The following is an 18,748-nucleotide window of genomic DNA, read 5'->3' on the forward strand; positions in this document are numbered from 1 at the left end:
ATCTCAGAACATCAATTGCTTTTTTTTTAAAGGATCTATTTAAAAGTACAGTAATTCATGTTAAGTTAATTTCATTTCTAACTGGAGAAAAGAAGGACCATCAGAGATGAGAAGATAAAACCAGTACTCCCAGAGAAGTATTTTTAGCTTTTAAGGCAAATGATCATGAAATTTAAAATTGCATTACGTGTTTTTGCAATAATACATCTGTGTGATTAAACCCAGCTCTTCAGAGATAAGACCATTACTAATGGACAACAGGATATTTATAAGCGCCAAATGACCACAAATATACTGTAAAGATAAAGCTGTACAAAAAGGGACAGATTCGGATAACATTACCTTGGCAACCCTTTTAAACAGGAAAAGCTGCCTTTGGAGGAGTAACCTGATACTGAAGATCATATGTTGCGGGTAGGGGCTCAACAATTCCATGCCTGCTGTTTCCTTATTCCAAATCACTCCACCTCTGGACTTTGAGATACAGTACAGTCGTACCTTGGTTTTGGAACAGCTTAGTTCTCAAACATTTTGGATCCCGAACGCCGCAAACCCGGAAGTGTAAAGGTATGCACAAATATCTTTAATATGGTCAATGACCAGAAAGCAATTTATAAAAAATATGACATTATAAGTAGTATTGTGCTACAAATAACAGTGGAAATATGGCCAATTCACAGAACTGGTGCTTATATTTATGACCAGGCAAATCCGTATGACTGCCCATTCTGCACCATTTACCTTGCCAGTCATATTGATGGGTGAAGGAGCTTACTCACTAGAGCCCCACATAATACTGGTCATCATATTCTGAGATTTCACCAGGAACTCTCCACATACTTTAAAGTTATATATTTGCAGCCTGGATTGTGCAGGCTTTTCTATGCCAACTGTATCCTTTAAACTGATGTAAATGAACAGCATTCCTTTCTGCCACCTTGCCTTGCTTCCTTTAATTAGTGCTCTGCAGGAGCAAAGCTTTGATGTTCATGCCCTAGTTAAAAATGTCATCGTTTCAAATAGAGGGACAACCATGTGCAGGATATACTCCCAAGATATACAGGTAGTATATTCAAGAGGACTGGAAGTATAAAAACGACAGCCCCATGCTCTTAGGGAAGCACTCCTCTTCTATTAAGGAGGCTGCAGCTGCCTCATTTTCCACTAGGAGATTAAATAATCTGAAGCACCCCTCTGAGAACTTTCTATGTAAACAGTATTCCTTTTACACTCAACAGCTCTGCTCATGTTCTGTGTACAAAGTCATAGCTACTGAAATTAATGGCTAACATAAATCCTTGTTACCGCCGGAAAGTCAACAGTGCAACTGATTCTGAGACAGATGTTGCCTATATTCCAATCCTTAACCCATTTAACTTGGAAGTTATCTCCTATGGATCTCAAGAGCAATTTGCTTCCAAGAGCACAGCCTAAGGGTCACACACATTTCATGTTTAAGAGCACACCCAATATAGTTTAAGTGTGTACGTCTAAAAGGGTTAAGTGTGAAAGTGACAAATACATATATCATACCAACAACAGAGGGGGAAAGCACTAGGAAAAACCTACAGCTGCAAATAAAAAAAGTCTAGTTAAAATTCTAAAAGTAGAAAACTCTGTGAAAACACAGAGTGGGTTGCCCCAGCCACTCTAGGCGGCTTCCAGAATATATAAAAACACAGTAAAACATTAAACCTTAAAAAGCTTCCCTATACAGGGCTGCCTTCAGGTGTTTCCTAAATGTTTTATAAAATTATTATTATTATTATTTATTGCCAGGGCAAATGAAATCTAACTGCTTCTGTTGTTGTTTACCTAGCATCAATTTTTGTTTATTTTGTTTTATTTGCTACATTTACATCCAATATTTCCTCCAAGGAGCTCGAGGTAAAACTTCATTTTGTCCTCAGAAAAATCCTAATGAGATAGGGGAATGAACTTGGGGTCACTTGTAGACGACCTGTTTACTGAGCACTCTATTCTGATTTGTTTGCAGAGAGATTAGATGACTTTGTATCCAGCAAATGTTATCCGGTACTTTCAAGTGCATTTGCCTGTCACGTTCATTATCATAAAAAGTCAAATTTTTGGAAGCAGCCTTGTTGCACAAGAACGCCAAATCAACTTTAATTGTGCAACCTCAATTTGTCATACACAACAGGTGGCTGGCAGGTGGCTTTGGTTTTCCCAAAATAGCCTGTTGGGTCAAATTCCAAAGTCTGTCAGGTCTGGTTGGGCCCACCAGCCAGAGTTTTCTTATCACTGGTATAATGCATCATGCAATCATCTTATTTCCAAATATCACAATCCTCAATGCTACCTACTTTCTAAAACAGAGTTCTTCAAAACAAGTAGGTATTTATTACAAAGAAGTAAAGATTTCTGCAAAAAAAAAAAAAAAAGGATTCAGCTTACAACTTAATGATGAAATTGATGCTTAAAGAAAATGCTTTGAAAAATTGAGTGGGGAAGAGATATTCCTCTTGTGAAATGCTTGGAAACAAAGCGCTAAATAAAAAGAACCTGAAGATCTCACATTCTTTGAAACAACTGGAAGCAGATCCTACTTGCTTGACAACAATTACTACATCATCCCCTGGGGTGGCTGTTTTCCAACACAAAAGCTGGCAGCCAGGAGACATGGGGAAAGTGGGTTGATTAACTACCACCTGGGAAAGATTGGGATTACAATGATGCTACCCTGAAATTATGGTAGAGTTCACTAAGAAGTTTCCATTGCTAAATAACAATCAAGTCAAAGCCCATTAAGAACACTGTCTTGTACATGAATAGGATCATGCAGGAAAATTTCTATTTTTAGCCTCGTATAAGAAATGCAAAACCTAGCGCTGTCAACAAGCAAAAAGCAACTCTCATGGGGGCGTTGATAAAGTGCGTCAGCAGAAAACAAGGATACAATAGGGCTCTACAAATATAATAACAATTGACTTGGTTTTACAAATCTTTAAAAGAGGAAATTTAAAATCCACTGCCAGAATCTGGCCTAGCCTAATTGGCCACAGGCAAAAAATCAGTGTTGGGGACAGAGGGGCACGGGCAGGAGAGGCAGTGGGACTATTCCCTAGGGTCAAGACACTATCAGTCATCCATGTTCACCTCCCTATGTCAAAAACCACTAGATCTAAATCATCCATGGAGCAGGGCGGGGGGGGGGACATAAACATATTTAATATGGTCTGGTGGCTTATGGATTATTATTGTAAAATTTAGTTTATTACAGTACAGGGACCAGCAAAGCCTTCTGCTTGTATGAAATGAGCTCTTCATTAGGATCTGTCTGCTTATGAATAATTCAAATAACATTGTCAGTTGCGGCCTTTTTTTGCCTAAAAGGAAGAAAAAAATTGCACTTCAGAGAGATGCTAACTATAGTGTAAATGAAGACGGGGTGAACAGATAACTCACTGCAGTTCTGGAATATTTCTGAAATGAAGAAAACAAACACATCCTAGTTTTTATCTCCGCAGTGAACTGTGTTTTGCTCCACTGGAGTATCACTGCCAAAGGTGGATTTTTGGGTGCCACAACCCTGCTCTGCTAGGAATGACAGAGCGTAACAATAAAAGAGTTTGTAAGTAATCTGCTTGTTTCCATACCGCAGAGCTGGTTTCTATATAAGGCAATGCAATCAAGTGTAAAGGTATGCACACTGGGCAAATAAACCCTGATTTCACATCTACACTCAGGGGGTCTGAATTGGCAGCAACCTGACCTTGTGGTCGCAATGAATATATGGCAGCTGTGAAAAAGACAATGCATGTCATGCATGCTGGGCAGCATTAGGAAACAATTGAAAATAAAACTGCCAATGACATAATGCCATTATACAAATCTATGGTGCAGAGACATCACCTTGCCAACAAGGGTCCGTATAGTTAAAGCTATGGTTTTCCCAGAAGTGATGTATGGAAGTGAGAGCTAGACCATAAAGAAGGCTGATCGCCAAAGAATTGATGCTTTTGAATTATGGTGCTGGAGGAGACTCTTGAGAGTCCCATGGACTGCAAGAAGATCAAACCTATCCATTCTTAAGGAAATCAGCCCTGAGTGCTCACTGGAAGGACAGATCCTGAAGCTGAGACTCCAGTACTTTGGCCACCTCGTGAGAAGAGAAGACTCCCTGGAAAAGACCCTGATGTTGGGAAAGATGGAGGGCACAAGGAGAAGGGGACGACAGAGGACGAGATGGCTGGACAGTGTTCTCGAAGCTACTAGCTTGAGTTTGACTAAACTGCGGGAGGCAATGGAAGACAGGAGGGCCTGGCGTGCTCTGGTCCATGGGGTCACGAAGAGTCGGACACGACTAAACGACTAAACAACAACATGGTGCAGTTACACTTGGAATACTGTGGACCAGGGGTCAGCAAACTTTTCCAGCAGGGTCCACTGTCCATCAGACCTTGTTGGGGGCCAGACTATATTTTGAAAAAAATAATGAACGAATTCCTGTACCCCACAAATAACCCAGAGATGCATTTTAAATAAAAGGGCACATTCTACATCTGTAAAAACACACTGATTCCAGGAGCGTCCACGGGCCGGATTTAGAAGGCGATTGGGCCGGATCCAGCCCCCGGGCCTTAGTTTGCCTACCCATGCTGTGGACAGTTTGAGTCGCCTGACCTCAAAAAGGATATTGTATTTCTCCCTCTCTCATAACCCTAGAACTCGGGGACTTCCAATGAAGATGGACATTGATAGATTCAGGACGGACAAAATTTCTTCACACCGCACATTCTTTTCATCAGCAGAATTGTGTTCGCAGGGTGTTAGAATGCAATCCTAATCATCTGCAGTACATGGGCTTCTTGAGAGAGGGGAGAAACTTTTTTAAAAATAAAAATTAACTATTGGATATATCCTTTCTCTAAAATGGTTGTCCATATACTTGTCCTATACTCTCCATCTCTGCTTGCCTTTCGTTTAGAACTAGAAGCTGCCCATATACGGTACTTTCCTGGTTCATAGAACTAGATAGTTCTTTTTGCCTTGCTTCAATTTTTCTAGTTCTATATTAAAGTTGAAAACATTAATTGTTGAACCAGGGACTAGTTTGCAATTTTTTCTATTTATCCTACAGTTTCAAAATTCAACCTTTCTATCTCGCAAACCTTTATCTTGCTCAGGGAACACTACAGAAAAGATACAACTGGCTGCCAATATGGGCAGAGGCATGGTTCTTTAAGCAATTCATGAAATAATGAGTCAGGACTGAACAACAAGATGCCTCCTGCAATGTGTGAAGACATTTGTTATCTGTGGAGTCAACAGTTCCTGGTGCTCAGTAGAGATTACCTAGAATCTGACATCTCCCACATGGTGGAATGTGGCCAGATCATTCAATGTATTAATCTTATTAGCTAAAGTGGATTTAAGTCTGAATAAGAAGATACCCCCACATTCATTTGCACCCTCAAATAGGGATGGGAGGGAGAGAGTCTAGTTTGGTTCACATTTTAATGGAATCTTCCTTAGTCAAACATCACAAAACAATACGGAAACCGAAATGCAACAGCTTTTCGAATTGAAATTTCCCTGAATGTTGCGATGTAGTTCTCCAACCAAAAATGTATAATAGCATGCAAATAGGCATTATATTAGGGGAAACGGCTTGCAAAAATGTATATTTTGCAAAATTGCATACAAGTATATGTACATTAGGATAAATGTGGATTCAAATGCTGAATTTTCATGCGGACGGTTATTTTAGGGAGGGGGCGTTAACTGCAAAGCGATGAGGAAATTGGTGAAGATTGGAAAAAATGAAAAACCAAGAGAAAGCAAAATTGGCAGATGCATCCATCCCTATGTTCAGATCCCCTTTGTTGGCATTTCCACAAGACAGCCTACACACTTTATGTTCCCAACTCACTTCCAAATCTATCACTAGATTTCTGGAAATAAAATGCTACTTTGTTGTTGTTGTTTTTAAAAATCTTAATCAAATTATTTTAATATGCTCTGGCATTTATACAACACCGCCTTATGTTGAATGAAACCAAGTTGGCTTATACACCAACTGAGAGGAGCTCTCACAAGCACAGATCTCTCCGAATCCTGCTCCCAGAGAACATTTCTAACTGGGAGACACCTAGAACTAAATATGATGCTCTGAATCTAGATTAGGTTACTCAAGATTTAATCCAACAGAAAACAATGGAACCATGAGACTAACTTAAGCCCTATTGGACTTTAATAGAGCGAAAGTACAACTAACTTACAGGACAACCCTAGTCATGCCAACTCAAAAGTAAGTCCCACTGGTTTTCAATTGGTCTTATTACCAGGTAAATGTGCATAGCGAAAAAGCCTTAGTCTGGATCTTTTTGTCATGCAAAACATGCACTCTTTCGACGAGCAACAACAAGTCACACTGTGCTAGTAGAAAACCTTATGCCAAAAAGACCATGACATAGTGCTACTTTGGATATACAGTGGTGCCCCGCAAGACGAACGCCTCGCAAGACGGAAAACCCGCTAGACGAAAGGGTTTTCCGTTTTGGAGGCGCTTCGCAAAACGAATTTCCCTATGGGGTTGCTTCGCAAGATGAAAAAATCTTGCGAGACCCCGCAGGTTTTTTCGCTTTCCCCCCCTTTTCCTAAGCCGCTAAGCCGCTTATCAGCTGTTCCGCTGATAAGCCGCTTAACAGCTGATCGCTGAAAGCTGCTAGACCACTGTAGCGCTAATCCGCTAAGCTGTCAATGGGCTTGCTTCGCAAGACGAAAAAACCGCTAGACGAAGAGAATCGCGGAACGGATTCTTTTCATCTTGCGAGGCACCACTGTAACCTGTAGTCATTTTAAGAACATAAGATTAGCCAGCTGGTTCAGTCCAATGGCCCATCTAGTCCAGCCTAAGGGAAGCTTGTAAACAGGACAGAACACAACAGCAATCCCCAGCAACTGGAATAAATTCTGTCTCACAGAAAGGACAAATCTACTTTTGGCTGTCCCCTGAAGCCAAAGAAAAACCAAAGAACTCCACAGACTATAAAATGCTTACAACCAATCTTATTAAATTTTATTTGACGAAGGATTGCTTTAATCTCTTAATGTAATGAAATGCTCCTCTTCTTTATGATTGTCATACATCAGCATTTTCCTGCCATCATGTTAATATTCAATATACTTTTCCTGTTAGATGTAAGCAGAAGTTTCAGACCTAGATTCTCTAGAGAAGGAAATGTGTCACTTTTGTACTTACCTTTAACACAGTGATATCCCATGCAAAACTCTCAATGGCTTTGCTGAGCTTCCTTCCTTTCAAGCCTTCCTTTGTTCCCAGGTCATGAAGCTCTTCATGCAGTTCCATCCCTAACAATATATTTGGCACATGAACAAAGAGCAAGACATGAGGGAAATGCAGTTACATATTTAAACAACAACAACCCACATTTATGGGTTCACTGTGCCCCATGAGGATTTATATACACAGTATATGTACACCATCCTCCTCATGCCATCCAGATGTTTGGGGCTACAACTCTCATCAGACCCAGTCAGCAAAGTTGGTCAAAGTTCAGGGAAGATGTAATCCAAGACATTTTCCCCAGGCTGCGTGTCGAAACAGGGATGGTTATGCAGTCCTATGCATATTTACTCAGAAGCAATTTCCACTGCATTCAATGGAGCTCTTACCAGAGGAAGCATGCAGCCTTGCATATTAGAGAAATATATACCGTATTTTTTGCTCTATAAGACTCACTTTTTCCCTCCTAAAAAGTAAGGGGAAATGTGTGTGCGTCTTATGGAGCGAATGCAGGCTGCGTAGCTGTCACAGAAGCCAGAACAGCAAGAGGGATTGCTGCTTTCACTGCGCAGCGATCCCTCTTGCTGTTCTGGTTTCTGAGATTCAGAATATATTTTTTCCTTTTATCCTTTTCCAAAAACTAGGTTTGTTTTTTGGTCTGGTGCATCTTATAGAGCGAAAAATAAAGTAATTCATTATAGCAACAAAGCATCCATGAATCATACTGTTTCCACATGGTCAATGAAGGTAAAAAGGTAAAGAACCCCTGGACGGTTAAGTCCAGCCAAAGGTGACTATGGGGTTCTGGCGCTCATCTCGCTTTCAGGCCAAGGGAGCCAGCGTTTGTCCACAGACAGCTTTCCAGGTCATGTAGCCAGCGTGACTAAACCGCTTCTGACACAACGGGACACCGTGACAGAAACCAGACCGCACGGAAACGTCTTTTACCTTCCCGCCGCAGTGGTACCTATTTATCTACTTGCACCGGTGTGCTTTTGAACTGCTATGTAGGCAGGAGCTGGGACCAAGCAACTGGAGCTCACCCCATTGTGTGGATTCGAACCACCAACCTTCTGATCGGCAAGCCAAGAGGCTCAGTGGTTTAGACCACGGCGCCACCCACATCCCACATGGTCAAAGAGGTAGCAATGGAATAGTGGCAAAAACAACAAACAAACATAACCACGACAGGCATTGTTTCTCCAAGCCTCTTCTCAACTCCTCCTGAGAATATTCCAAAGGGAATTTGAGGAAGGATATCCCGGAGATGCTTACTGTTAACCATGAGCAGTAGCTTAACATTTAGTTCTGGTTCATACTCACTAAAGCATGCACCTCAAAGCAGTCCCTGGGCCACTACTGGAAGAGGCAGGCTCCTTGGGGCAATTTAGGTGAGAACAGTGGGGGAAACCGCACTCCCATACAAATGATTATTGCAACAGGAGGCTGCCTCTGAAGATGGCTCGGAAACTTCAGCTGGTGCAGAATTCAGTGGCCAGGATGCTTGCCGGGGCAAGATGGTTTGAGCATATAACACCAATCCATGGCTGACTGCACTGGATGCCAGTTAGTTTCCGGATCCAATTTGAAGTGCTGGTTTTGACCGATAAAGCTTTAAATGGCTCAGGACATCAATACTTCAAGCACTGCCTCTACCCGTATGAACCAAGCCAGACTCTGCAAAAATCATCTGAGACCCTTCTTCATGTTCTCCTTCCACAAGAGGGGTGGAGGGTGGCAATACAAAAAAGGGTCTTTTCTGCAGTGGCCCCCGTTTGTGGAATGCTCTTCCCAGGGAGGCTCGCCTGGTATCACCATTATATATCTTTAGGCAGCAGGCAAAAAACTTTCTCTAAAACGAAGCTTTTGGCCTTTATCTGTGGCCTTTTAGAAGTGGGTGGGAGGTGTTTAATGTATCTCCTCCTTGGTTTTAATGTACCTATGTGGAGTTTTTTGTCTGCCTGTCTGCCACTTTGGGTTGCCTTGGGCAAGATAAAGCAACTAACACATTTATTAAGTAAATAAATAATCCGGCCAAGGGAGTTATGGCCGCCCATCAATTCATATGATAAATACCTCATAAGAGGGTTGCACCTGTTGGACCACTCTGTATGAGGAAATTGGTCTCAGTCCAGTGTGTACTCCTATAGACCCCCTGTTTGTTACCGTATTTCTCTGTGTATAAGACGAGCTGGAGATTGTCAGCGGCTATTGGGCGTGTTATTGGTGGCTGTGGCAATGGCTGGTGTTGATTGGATGTCGCTGTGGCAATTGGCCTGATGACTAGTGGCTTCTGCCGTTGAGGGGACAGAATAGGTCAGATGGATGAGCGATTTTCTGCAATCCCCCCCCCAAAAAAAGCTCAACAACTCTGGGCAATCCCCCCCCCCAATTTTCTTAATTTGGAATTTGGAGTCCCCCCAAAAACAGGGACATCTTATACATGGGGGCGTGTTATACACGGAAAAATACGGTATTTCCTCTGCCTTAAGACGAGCCATGTTGGATCAGACCAAAGGCCCACCTAGTCCAGCACTCTGCTCTCACAGAACAGCACCCTCCCCACCTGAGATTCCCAGCAACTGGTAGGCAAAGGTATGCTGCCATGGGAACGCTCCAGGTAGGGAATATGAGCATCTGTGAATAGGGCAACCAACTCTGGCTTGCATCCATAGCCACATGCCGTGTATCTGGTAAAACAGAACACACTGGTGAAAAGGCACCAGAATTATCATGATGAAGATGTATAGCTCCAGTTAGCTGTGCTGCCGGCAATTCCCCTGTGCACAGTAATGTGATTGTTCTTCTCAGAGAAAGAAATGTTTATTTATTTGTTTGTATGTTTTTGTACAAGTAGAGGACCTTGGACCTAGCTGCAAAGAATTAAATGCAGATAGGCTGTAGCAAAATAACACAATTACCTTAATTTGGCTGTGTCAGTGGAAAAAATATTGAATGCAGTTAAACCAATTTGAGCCTCAGTTATATGGGTTTCATCTCATTCAGTTGCTTTAGTAATATTAATCCAGTTACTAAATGGAATAAGCTCTGTTTAAACAAGGTTTTAACGAAGTAAGCAAGACTGTTACTGAGGTTTGTGCTGCTTTAACTACCGTATTTTTCGCCCTATAGGACACACTTTTTCCCCTCCAAAAATGAAGGGGAAATGTGTGTGCGTCCTATGGGGCGAATGCAGGCTTTCCCGGGCTTCCTGCAGCTCTGCGCCACCCTCCAGATCCCGGCGCAAAGCCGCGCGGGGCTCCGGAGGGTGGCGCGGAGCTGCCTGGGCTCCAGGGCTTCCTGCAGCTCCGCGCCACCCTCCGGATCCTGGCGCGAAGCTGCACGGGGCTCCGGAGGGTAGCGCAGAGCTGCCTGCATTCCGAAGCCTGGTGCGCGCTAAAGAGCGCCCCCGGGCTTCGCGCACCTCTCCGCAAGCCTGGGGAGACCAGCGCGGCTCCCTAGGCTTGCGGATAGCAGGCTGTTCTGGGGGCTGGGGTCGGGGGAAGCTCGGGCTTCCCCCGCGCCTGCCCCGTGCCTGAGGAGGGAAAATTTTTTTTTCTTTATTCCCCCCCCCAAAAGAATTAGGTGCGTCCTATGGGGCGGTGCGTCCTATGGGGCGAAAAATACGGTAGATTAATTCTAAAATCAATTTAATTAAGCTGATGATACTTTCTAATTGAGGTAATCTCTAAAACAGATGACATGCGTGCACACACTCACAGAAGGAGCAAGGCTTTGGGTCATCTAGATACAATAGGCAGAACAAATCATTCACCACTTTGGTTTGACAGTTGGCTCCCTACCCCCAAGTGAGAATCTTTGTTGTCAGATTCAAAAGCAGAGCTAAGAGACGCTCATAGAAAAAATTACTTAGGCTGCTTGGCTCATACTACAGTAACACCATGGTTTGTCGTATTTAAATACCAACATGGTTTCAAAAAATTATTTAACCAGTCCATGCTAAGGAAAACTCCTCCTCCTTAAGACTTCAGCAAATACCTTCTGCAGTTGTAGAGGGAAGGTACTTTAGTCCCACCCTGGGACCTTCAAGTCAAGAGTGGGCTATAAACATTTCAAATGAATGAATGAATGAATGAATGAATGAATGAATAGTATTGCTTGTGACCTAAGGCATTGGGTGTGAGGCTGAGGGATTAGAGCAGGCATCCCCAAACTCGGCCCTCCAGCTGTTTTGGGACTACAACTCCCATCATCCCTAGCTAACAGGACCACTGGTCAGGGATGATGGGAATTGTAGTCCCAAAACAGCTGGAGGGCCGAGTTTGGGGATGCCTGGATTAGAGAGCAATCCACAGAACCCTTTGGATTTTCCTCTATAACTCAGAACGCAAGAAATGAATGTGTACTACACCAGCTGTTAAACGCCAATCAGACTGCTATCCCACCCACCAAATTTATTATTCATTTATGAATCGCATTTAACACATGTCTCAAGGCGATTTTCAGTCATATCATAAAAACGGAGAAAATTGTTTCAAAAACAATACAAACACACACACACAAAAAAACCTGAAAAGAGGTTTAGAAACAATGAAAATAAACACATTTTCTTCCAGCTGGAAAAATATCCAATTAAATTGGTTTTATTCTTATGATGCTCATATGTTTGAAATTTAAGGATCACACAGCCGACCTTGTTCTATTTCTTCTTCTTACAATCAATGATTTTGACAATGAAACTTTAAACGAATTGAATAAGGCGCTGTGATATGGATAGGATGCTTTAAGGCCGGAAGATGTTCTCTCTAGGATATCATACTTTGAGATTATAACATGTTCTATGGGCTACTGTATAATATTATTGTGCACATGTTTCATTTTGGACTGCTGTTATTCTTGAATACAACCATCAATACATACTTCCCCAAGACAGATCATATAACCTACATTGTCTTGTGCTCTGCTTTGCTCCAGGGGTTTTGAGTCTGGAGCAAGAAGATAAACTTGTATGGGAGATGCAGGTTATGAGCTGCCCTGGGAAAGTTTGCACTGATGGCCATATTACGGCAGGGATGGGGAACTGAATCCCGACAAAGAGCTGGATCCAGAACTGGCCCACCATGCACAAGTGGAGCTTGTGCTTATGAAAAACCGCAGGCTGTTCATCTCAGCGTAATCACAAGTCACCCCCTTCCAGAAAGAATATCATACGTCAAATATCACACGTCAGGATGTATGGAGTTTACTGCAAGTAATTTTGATGTTTTCTTTTTTAACGTAAATTTACCCAGAACTTGTGGCATTAGTTAAAAGCCTTGCTCTGTAAGCCCTCCCATTTGTAGACAAAGTGACAACCACCATAACCATTTACCAATCCTAGGATGCCTGTCTGACAAAAGCAATCCCGCACCCTGCCCACTTATTTTATGACTGTATTTTCTGCCATCATAAAAAGCTGTACCTTTCCGGACAATTAGTTCAATGCAAGGATAATGGATCAAACAGCCGTAGTTAAATGCTCCCGTCTCATTGATTTCAGTGAAAGAGACCTTAGTGCATGCTTGTAGGGAGGGTGGGGGCTTAAAATGCACAGCTTAAGTAGCTGCTTTTACACATTCGGATACTATTTCAGAGGTTTTTCCTCCTGCACAACACAGTAGTACTTGGGGCACCGCTGTTCTCCCGGCTTCGGAGAGCAGCCCGTCGCTGGCACTTCCCAGAGCGAGAAGGGGAACGGGGAGGTGTGGATTGCTCCTGCCAGTTGAGCAATGAATCATAGAATCATAGAATCATAGAGTTGGAAGAGACCACAAGGGCCATCGAGTCCAACCCCCTGCCAAGCAGGAAACACCATCAGAGCACTCCTGACATATGGTTGTCAAGCCTCTGCTTAAAGACCTCCAAAGAAGGAGACTCCACCACACTCCTTGGCAGCAAATTCCACTGTCGGACAGCTCTTACTGTAAGGAAGTTCTTCCTAATGTTTAGGTGGAATCTTCTTTCCTGCAGTTTGGATCCATTGCTCCGTGTCCGCTTCTCTGGAGCAGCAGAAAACAACCTTTCTCCCTCCTCTATGTGACATCCTTTTATATATTTGAACATGGCTATCATATCACCCCTTAACCTCCTCTTCTCCAGGCTAAACATGCCCAGCTCCCTTAGCCGTTCCTCATAAGGCATCGTTTCCAGGCCTTTGACCATTTTGGTTGCCCTCCTCTGGACACGTTCCAGTTTGTCAGTGTCCTCCTTGAACTGTGGTGCCCAGAACTGGACACAGTACTCCAAGTGAGGTCTGACCAGAGCAGAATACAGTGGCACTATTACTTCCCTTGATCTAGATGCTATACTCCTATTGATGCAGCCCAGAATTGCATTGGCTTTTTTAGCAAGAGTATTTGGCAAGAGTATCAGATTGGCTCGGCCATGCCGTGCTAGCACAGTCCTGAGCTCTCCATGCCACTTCCCCTCTGCTAAATTCCAGTGATGTGATGTGTTCTGAAACAAGGAGCGCAGTGCTGGTCCCCCACTACACCACCACATGGGTCTCTAAAGTTACCACAGGAGCCCTGGGGGTATGGGAGCACTCGTGCCACCTTTCATGATGTGGAAAAATCTGCCCTGCCATTTTCCGAACGTTCCTTTTTAAACTCCTTTGGCATTTAATTTCTTGAATCCTCTGTGTCCCCTCTCAGTATTACAGACCATATCTGACTTGTTCAATGAGAGAGGGGCAGTGCTATGAATGGACAATCCCATGGGCATTCTGGTTGGTCACTGTGAGAAGATGATGTTGGACTAGCTTCCCAATTACAGCCTCCCCTATTATAATTATTACTATTATTATTATTATAGTGGTACCTCGGGTTACATACGCTTCAGGTTACATACGCTTCAGGTTACAGACTCTGCTAGCCCAGAATAGTACCTCTGGTTAAGAACTTTGCTTCAGGATGAGAACAGAAATCGTGCTCTGGCGGCGCGACAGCAGCAGGAGGCCCCATTAGCTAAAGTGGTGCTTCAGGTTAAGAACAGTTTCAGGTTAAGAACAGACCTCCAGAACGAATTAAGTACTTAATCTGAGGTACCACTGTATTATTATTTGAATTTATACACCACCCTGTACCCGGAGATCTCAGGGCGGTTCACAGAAAAGATCAACATAAAAACAACTATATATATATATATATATATATATATATATATATATATATATATATATTCTAAATAAAAACAAAAACCCAATAACACCCCCCAAAAAGAGCAGCATTTTAAAAGGGTATAGGGTGTCAATCAGATCAACCAAAGGCCTGGTTGAAAAGGAACGTTTTTACTAGCACCTAAAGGTGTATAATGAAGGCGCCAGGCAAACTTCCCTGGGGAGAGCATTCCACAGACGGGGAGCCACTGCAGAGAAGGCCCGTTCTCGTGTTGCCACCCTCTGGACCTCTTGAGGAGGAGGCACTTGAAGAGGGGCCTCAGAAGATAATCTCAGGGTCCGGGGAGGTTCATATGGAAAGAGGCAGTCCTTGAGGTATTGCGGTCCTGAGCCGTTTAAGGCTTTATAGGTCAAAACCAGCACTTTGAATTGGGCCCCAAAACTAATAGCCAGTGCAGTTGAACCCTAATCTTTGGACTACAACTCCCACCAGTCCCCATCAGCGCAACCCTGCTCCCACCTCATGCAGCAAGGAGGGATATTGTATCCTTAATGGGCAAGAGCTAGAATGGAAAAATATTTGGGATGATTATTGCCAAGGAAGTCTCTTGAGTATATTTAAAACTGAAAGAAGGTTACCTGCTTTCTGGCACTGAACTATCTTGTCGTAAACAGCATCTGACGTTTCTATAAGGAATCTGCTTTCTTGAATCATCTGTCAGGGAAAATAAAACAAGAAAAGTTGCTTTTATTAGCTTTGCCTCTCAGGCCAGAATCCCTATGTCGAAAAGCCCTTATTCATTCACTCCTCTAAAACGCTCCCCATTTTGTAACAGAAAAAAAATGATAAGGGAGATTCAATGAACAGTTTATGTCAATTAGGCATTATCTTGACAGGCAGGGGGAAATGCAAGATACAATGTCAGGAGGAAATGAAGGCAGGAGACAGACAATTACAAGCTTAAGGACATCAATGTCTTGGGTACTTCCAAATGAGCAAAGCTGTCTCTCCAGTTGCAATCATCCACATACTCAACTTTGGAGTTGTTTCACTGAAATCAGCAGGACTTCCACGTGAACTTCCATGGTGTTCAGCAATCAACTGCGTCTTATCTCATTCATGATGCTGCCAAATGTGTCATCCAACTGTTAGGTGACACATTTGTGAGCATCAAGTGTAAGGTAAGAATCTTTGTTGTTTAGTCGTTTAGTTGTGTCCGACTCTTCGTGACCCCATGGACCAGAACACGCCAGGCACTCCTGTCTTCCATTGCCTCCCGCAGTTTGGTCAGACTCATGCTGGTAGCTTCGAGAACACTGTCCAGCCATCTCGTTCTCTGTCGTCCCCTTCTCCTTGTGCCCTCCAAGGTAAGAGTCTAGGGCCCACCATTTCCCATTCCCACACAATGGATGAGGAATAAGGAGAGAGCCGACATGATGCTGTTTCCACCCAGCTCTCATTTAAAAGCAGGGACAACTGTGATTTTTATCACTGAGAAGACCTGGAGTGCAGAGCCTCCAAAGAATTAATCATGTTGTTGTTGTTTAGTCGTTTAGTCGTGTCCGACTCTTCGTGACCCCATGGACCAGAGCACGCCAGGCACCTCTGTCCTCCACTACCTCCCGCAGTTTGGTCAAACTCATGCTGGTAACCTCGAAAACACTATCCAACCATCTCGTCCTCTGTCGTCCCCTTCTCCTTGTGCCCTCCATCTTTCCCAACATCAGGGTCTTTTCCAGGGAGTCTTCTCTTCTCATGAGGTGGCCAAAGTACTGGAGCCTCAGCTTCAGGATCTGTCCTTCCAGTGAGCACTCAGGGCTGATTTCCTTCAGAATGAATAGGTTTGATCTTCTTGCAGTCCATGGGACTCTCAAGAGTCTTCTCCAGCACCATAATTCAAAAGCATCAATTCTTCGGCGATCAGCCTTCTTTATGGTCCAGCTCTCACTTCCATACATCACTACTGGGAAAACCATGGCTTTAACTATATGATTAATTATATGAATTAATCATAGGTAAAGTTAAAAAAAAAAAATCAAGCTTCACAGTACTTCATGGGGGAGGGGGAGTCATGCTACACTTTGACTCCTTTTTAAATAATGCTGAATGGAAGCACCGGTACTGAGTTTGCACGGTGGGGAGGCACAAAATCTCAAATAACTGTGAATACCAAAAAACAAAACAAAAGTAACCCTTAAAGAATGTTTATTAAATTATGCAGTTAATGGGAGGGAAAGTGGACAGTGCACTCCTTTAAACATCTAAAAGGCATCCCCAATTCTTGCCTAGTGACATTCCATGCAAACACAACCCAGCAGACATCAAAGCAAAAGCAATGTGCATTGTGTGAAGTTTTACAACCCAAACCCCAACACTTTCATAATGAGGAACTTTTACCCAGAGCAGACCTACTGAAAGGTTTTTCTGTGGCACCCAAAAGTTGACTACATATCTCTGTGTGTGTGTAGCTTATAGATAGATATAGATATAGGTGATATAGATAAAGATATAGATCGCCGAAGAATTGATGATTTTGAATTATGGTGCTGGAGGAGACTCTTGAGAGTCCCATGGACTGCAAGAAGATCAAACCTCTCCATTCTTAAGGAAATCAGCCCTGAGTGCTCACTGGTAGGACAGATCCTGAAGCTGAGGCTCCAATACTTTGGCCACCTCATGAGAAGAGAAGACTCCCTGGAGAAGACCCTGATGTTGGGAAAGTGTTCTCGAAGCTACCAGCATGAGTTTGACCAAACTGCAGGAGGCAGTGGAAGACAGGAGTGCCTGGCGTGCTCTGGTACATGGGGTCACAAAGAGTCGGACACAACTAAACGACTAAACAACAACATACGTATACATATAGACTCTCTCTCTCTCTTACAGGGTGGCATTCAATGTCACACTAATTTGATTGTTACATCACTGCAAGCATTTCTGCTTGCCAGACAAAACAATCTCCCTAGTACAGGGGGCAGAAGGAGAGGGGGGAAGCCCCATTAGGCTATCTTTCACTACTGCACTGTGTTAGTTGAATCCGGCCCATATATTTATTTATTGATTACTCCCACATACCCCTTGATGTGATTCTGTGATGTCGAAAGGTTTTTGTGACCCCCCCCCCACCTCACCAATAATGTGTCCCTCTAAAAAATACCATACCCAACTTTCACACTTTGGCCCCCAAAAGGTGGCCCTCACTCCAAAAAAGATTTGCCGCACCTGCACTAGACCATTTAATCCAATGGTCTGTCGGCAAGACTGTATATGGGATTATTAAATAAAAACAAAGATCAGTTTACAGTTCAAGCATTTTGACTTAAGGTGACTTGTATATCCAGTTCTAAAGGCGGCATGGCAGCCATCAGTTGTGGGGCATATAGTTGTCAAGAGAAAGAAAAATGAGAATCAGACAAACGCTCTTTGTCTGTTTATACGGGATAAAGCCAATAAAACAAGCAGTTAATTGTTAGAAAGATAATTACTAAGGGTCTCTGAGCAACTGCATCTGCTTTGTGTGAAATATCGGAGCATTTCATGCACCACTGAACACACACTGCCACGTAGACGAATTTCCTTCAAAAATGTATTCACATGACTACTTTACAAATACACACATGTCAGGGAATCAGGAGCAGGAGCACTGGGGAGAGAGGATTGGGAGAGCGAAGGGGAAGAATCTGAGGGCAGCGTAGGGGAGTATGACAGTGGCCCGAGAGATTCCATGAGCTTCTCCAGCGAATCAGAAGATTCCCAGAAGGGGGCGCCGATGGTCAGGGCAAGGGGGGTCCCAGGGGGGACGCACCAGAAACAAGGAGCCAGAGGGGAACCCCAAAGCAGCAGTGGAGGATCGGGACCAGTTTCCCCACCAGAGCATAGTGGGGGGGGGGAGTCACATGTGTCAGGGCCAGCGTCTCCTCCAGAGAGGGAGTCAGGGCTGACCACGCCTCCATCGGAGAGTGGGGGAACGGAAGGGAGGTCAGTTGCAGCTAGCCCCCCCGAAGGGGGAAGCAGTGGCAGCAGCAGTGAAACGGTCAGGAGGAAAGCTGCTGGCTGGGCGCGCGCGCCAAGTTCAAATGTGCAGGCGCGCGGAACAGCAGGAGACCCGGATGGGGAACCAGCTCCTAAAGCCCGCCGGAGGGAGGGAGAAGGCTCAGGGGAATCAGCGGGAGAAGAGGCTAGAAAGGGCGGAACCCCGGCGGGCAGGCGGACCCAGAGGAGGAAGGAGCAGCGGAGAAGGTGGAGCAAGGCTAGGATCTTAAATTGGTGTCAGGGGGGAGGAGACTCAGACGGAGCATCAGTGGTCTGACACTTTAGACGTGGGGCTGCGCGCTGCGGCTCTGGAAGTGAAACTGAACTTCAA

At 43.9% G+C, this 18,748-nt stretch overlaps 1 protein-coding gene across 2 annotated transcripts in view; it reads right to left on the reverse strand.

The window, feature by feature from the left end:
• Nucleotides 1-18,748, reverse strand: part of PLCL1 (phospholipase C like 1 (inactive)) — a 196,225-nt gene that overhangs the window by 13,646 nt on the left and 163,831 nt on the right. For both annotated transcript variants that reach the window (XM_053361477.1, XM_053361485.1), the window contains exons 4-5: nt 15,027-15,102; nt 7,226-7,335 (exon numbers count right to left, since the gene is read on the reverse strand). In XM_053361477.1, the coding sequence (XP_053217452.1) occupies nt 7,226-7,335; nt 15,027-15,102 (186 nt within the window). The remainder of the gene's footprint in view (nt 1-7,225; nt 7,336-15,026; nt 15,103-18,748) is intronic.

Source organism: Podarcis raffonei, chromosome 1, assembly GCF_027172205.1.
Source record: "Podarcis raffonei isolate rPodRaf1 chromosome 1, rPodRaf1.pri, whole genome shotgun sequence".
Taxonomy (NCBI): Eukaryota; Metazoa; Chordata; class Lepidosauria; order Squamata; family Lacertidae; genus Podarcis; species Podarcis raffonei.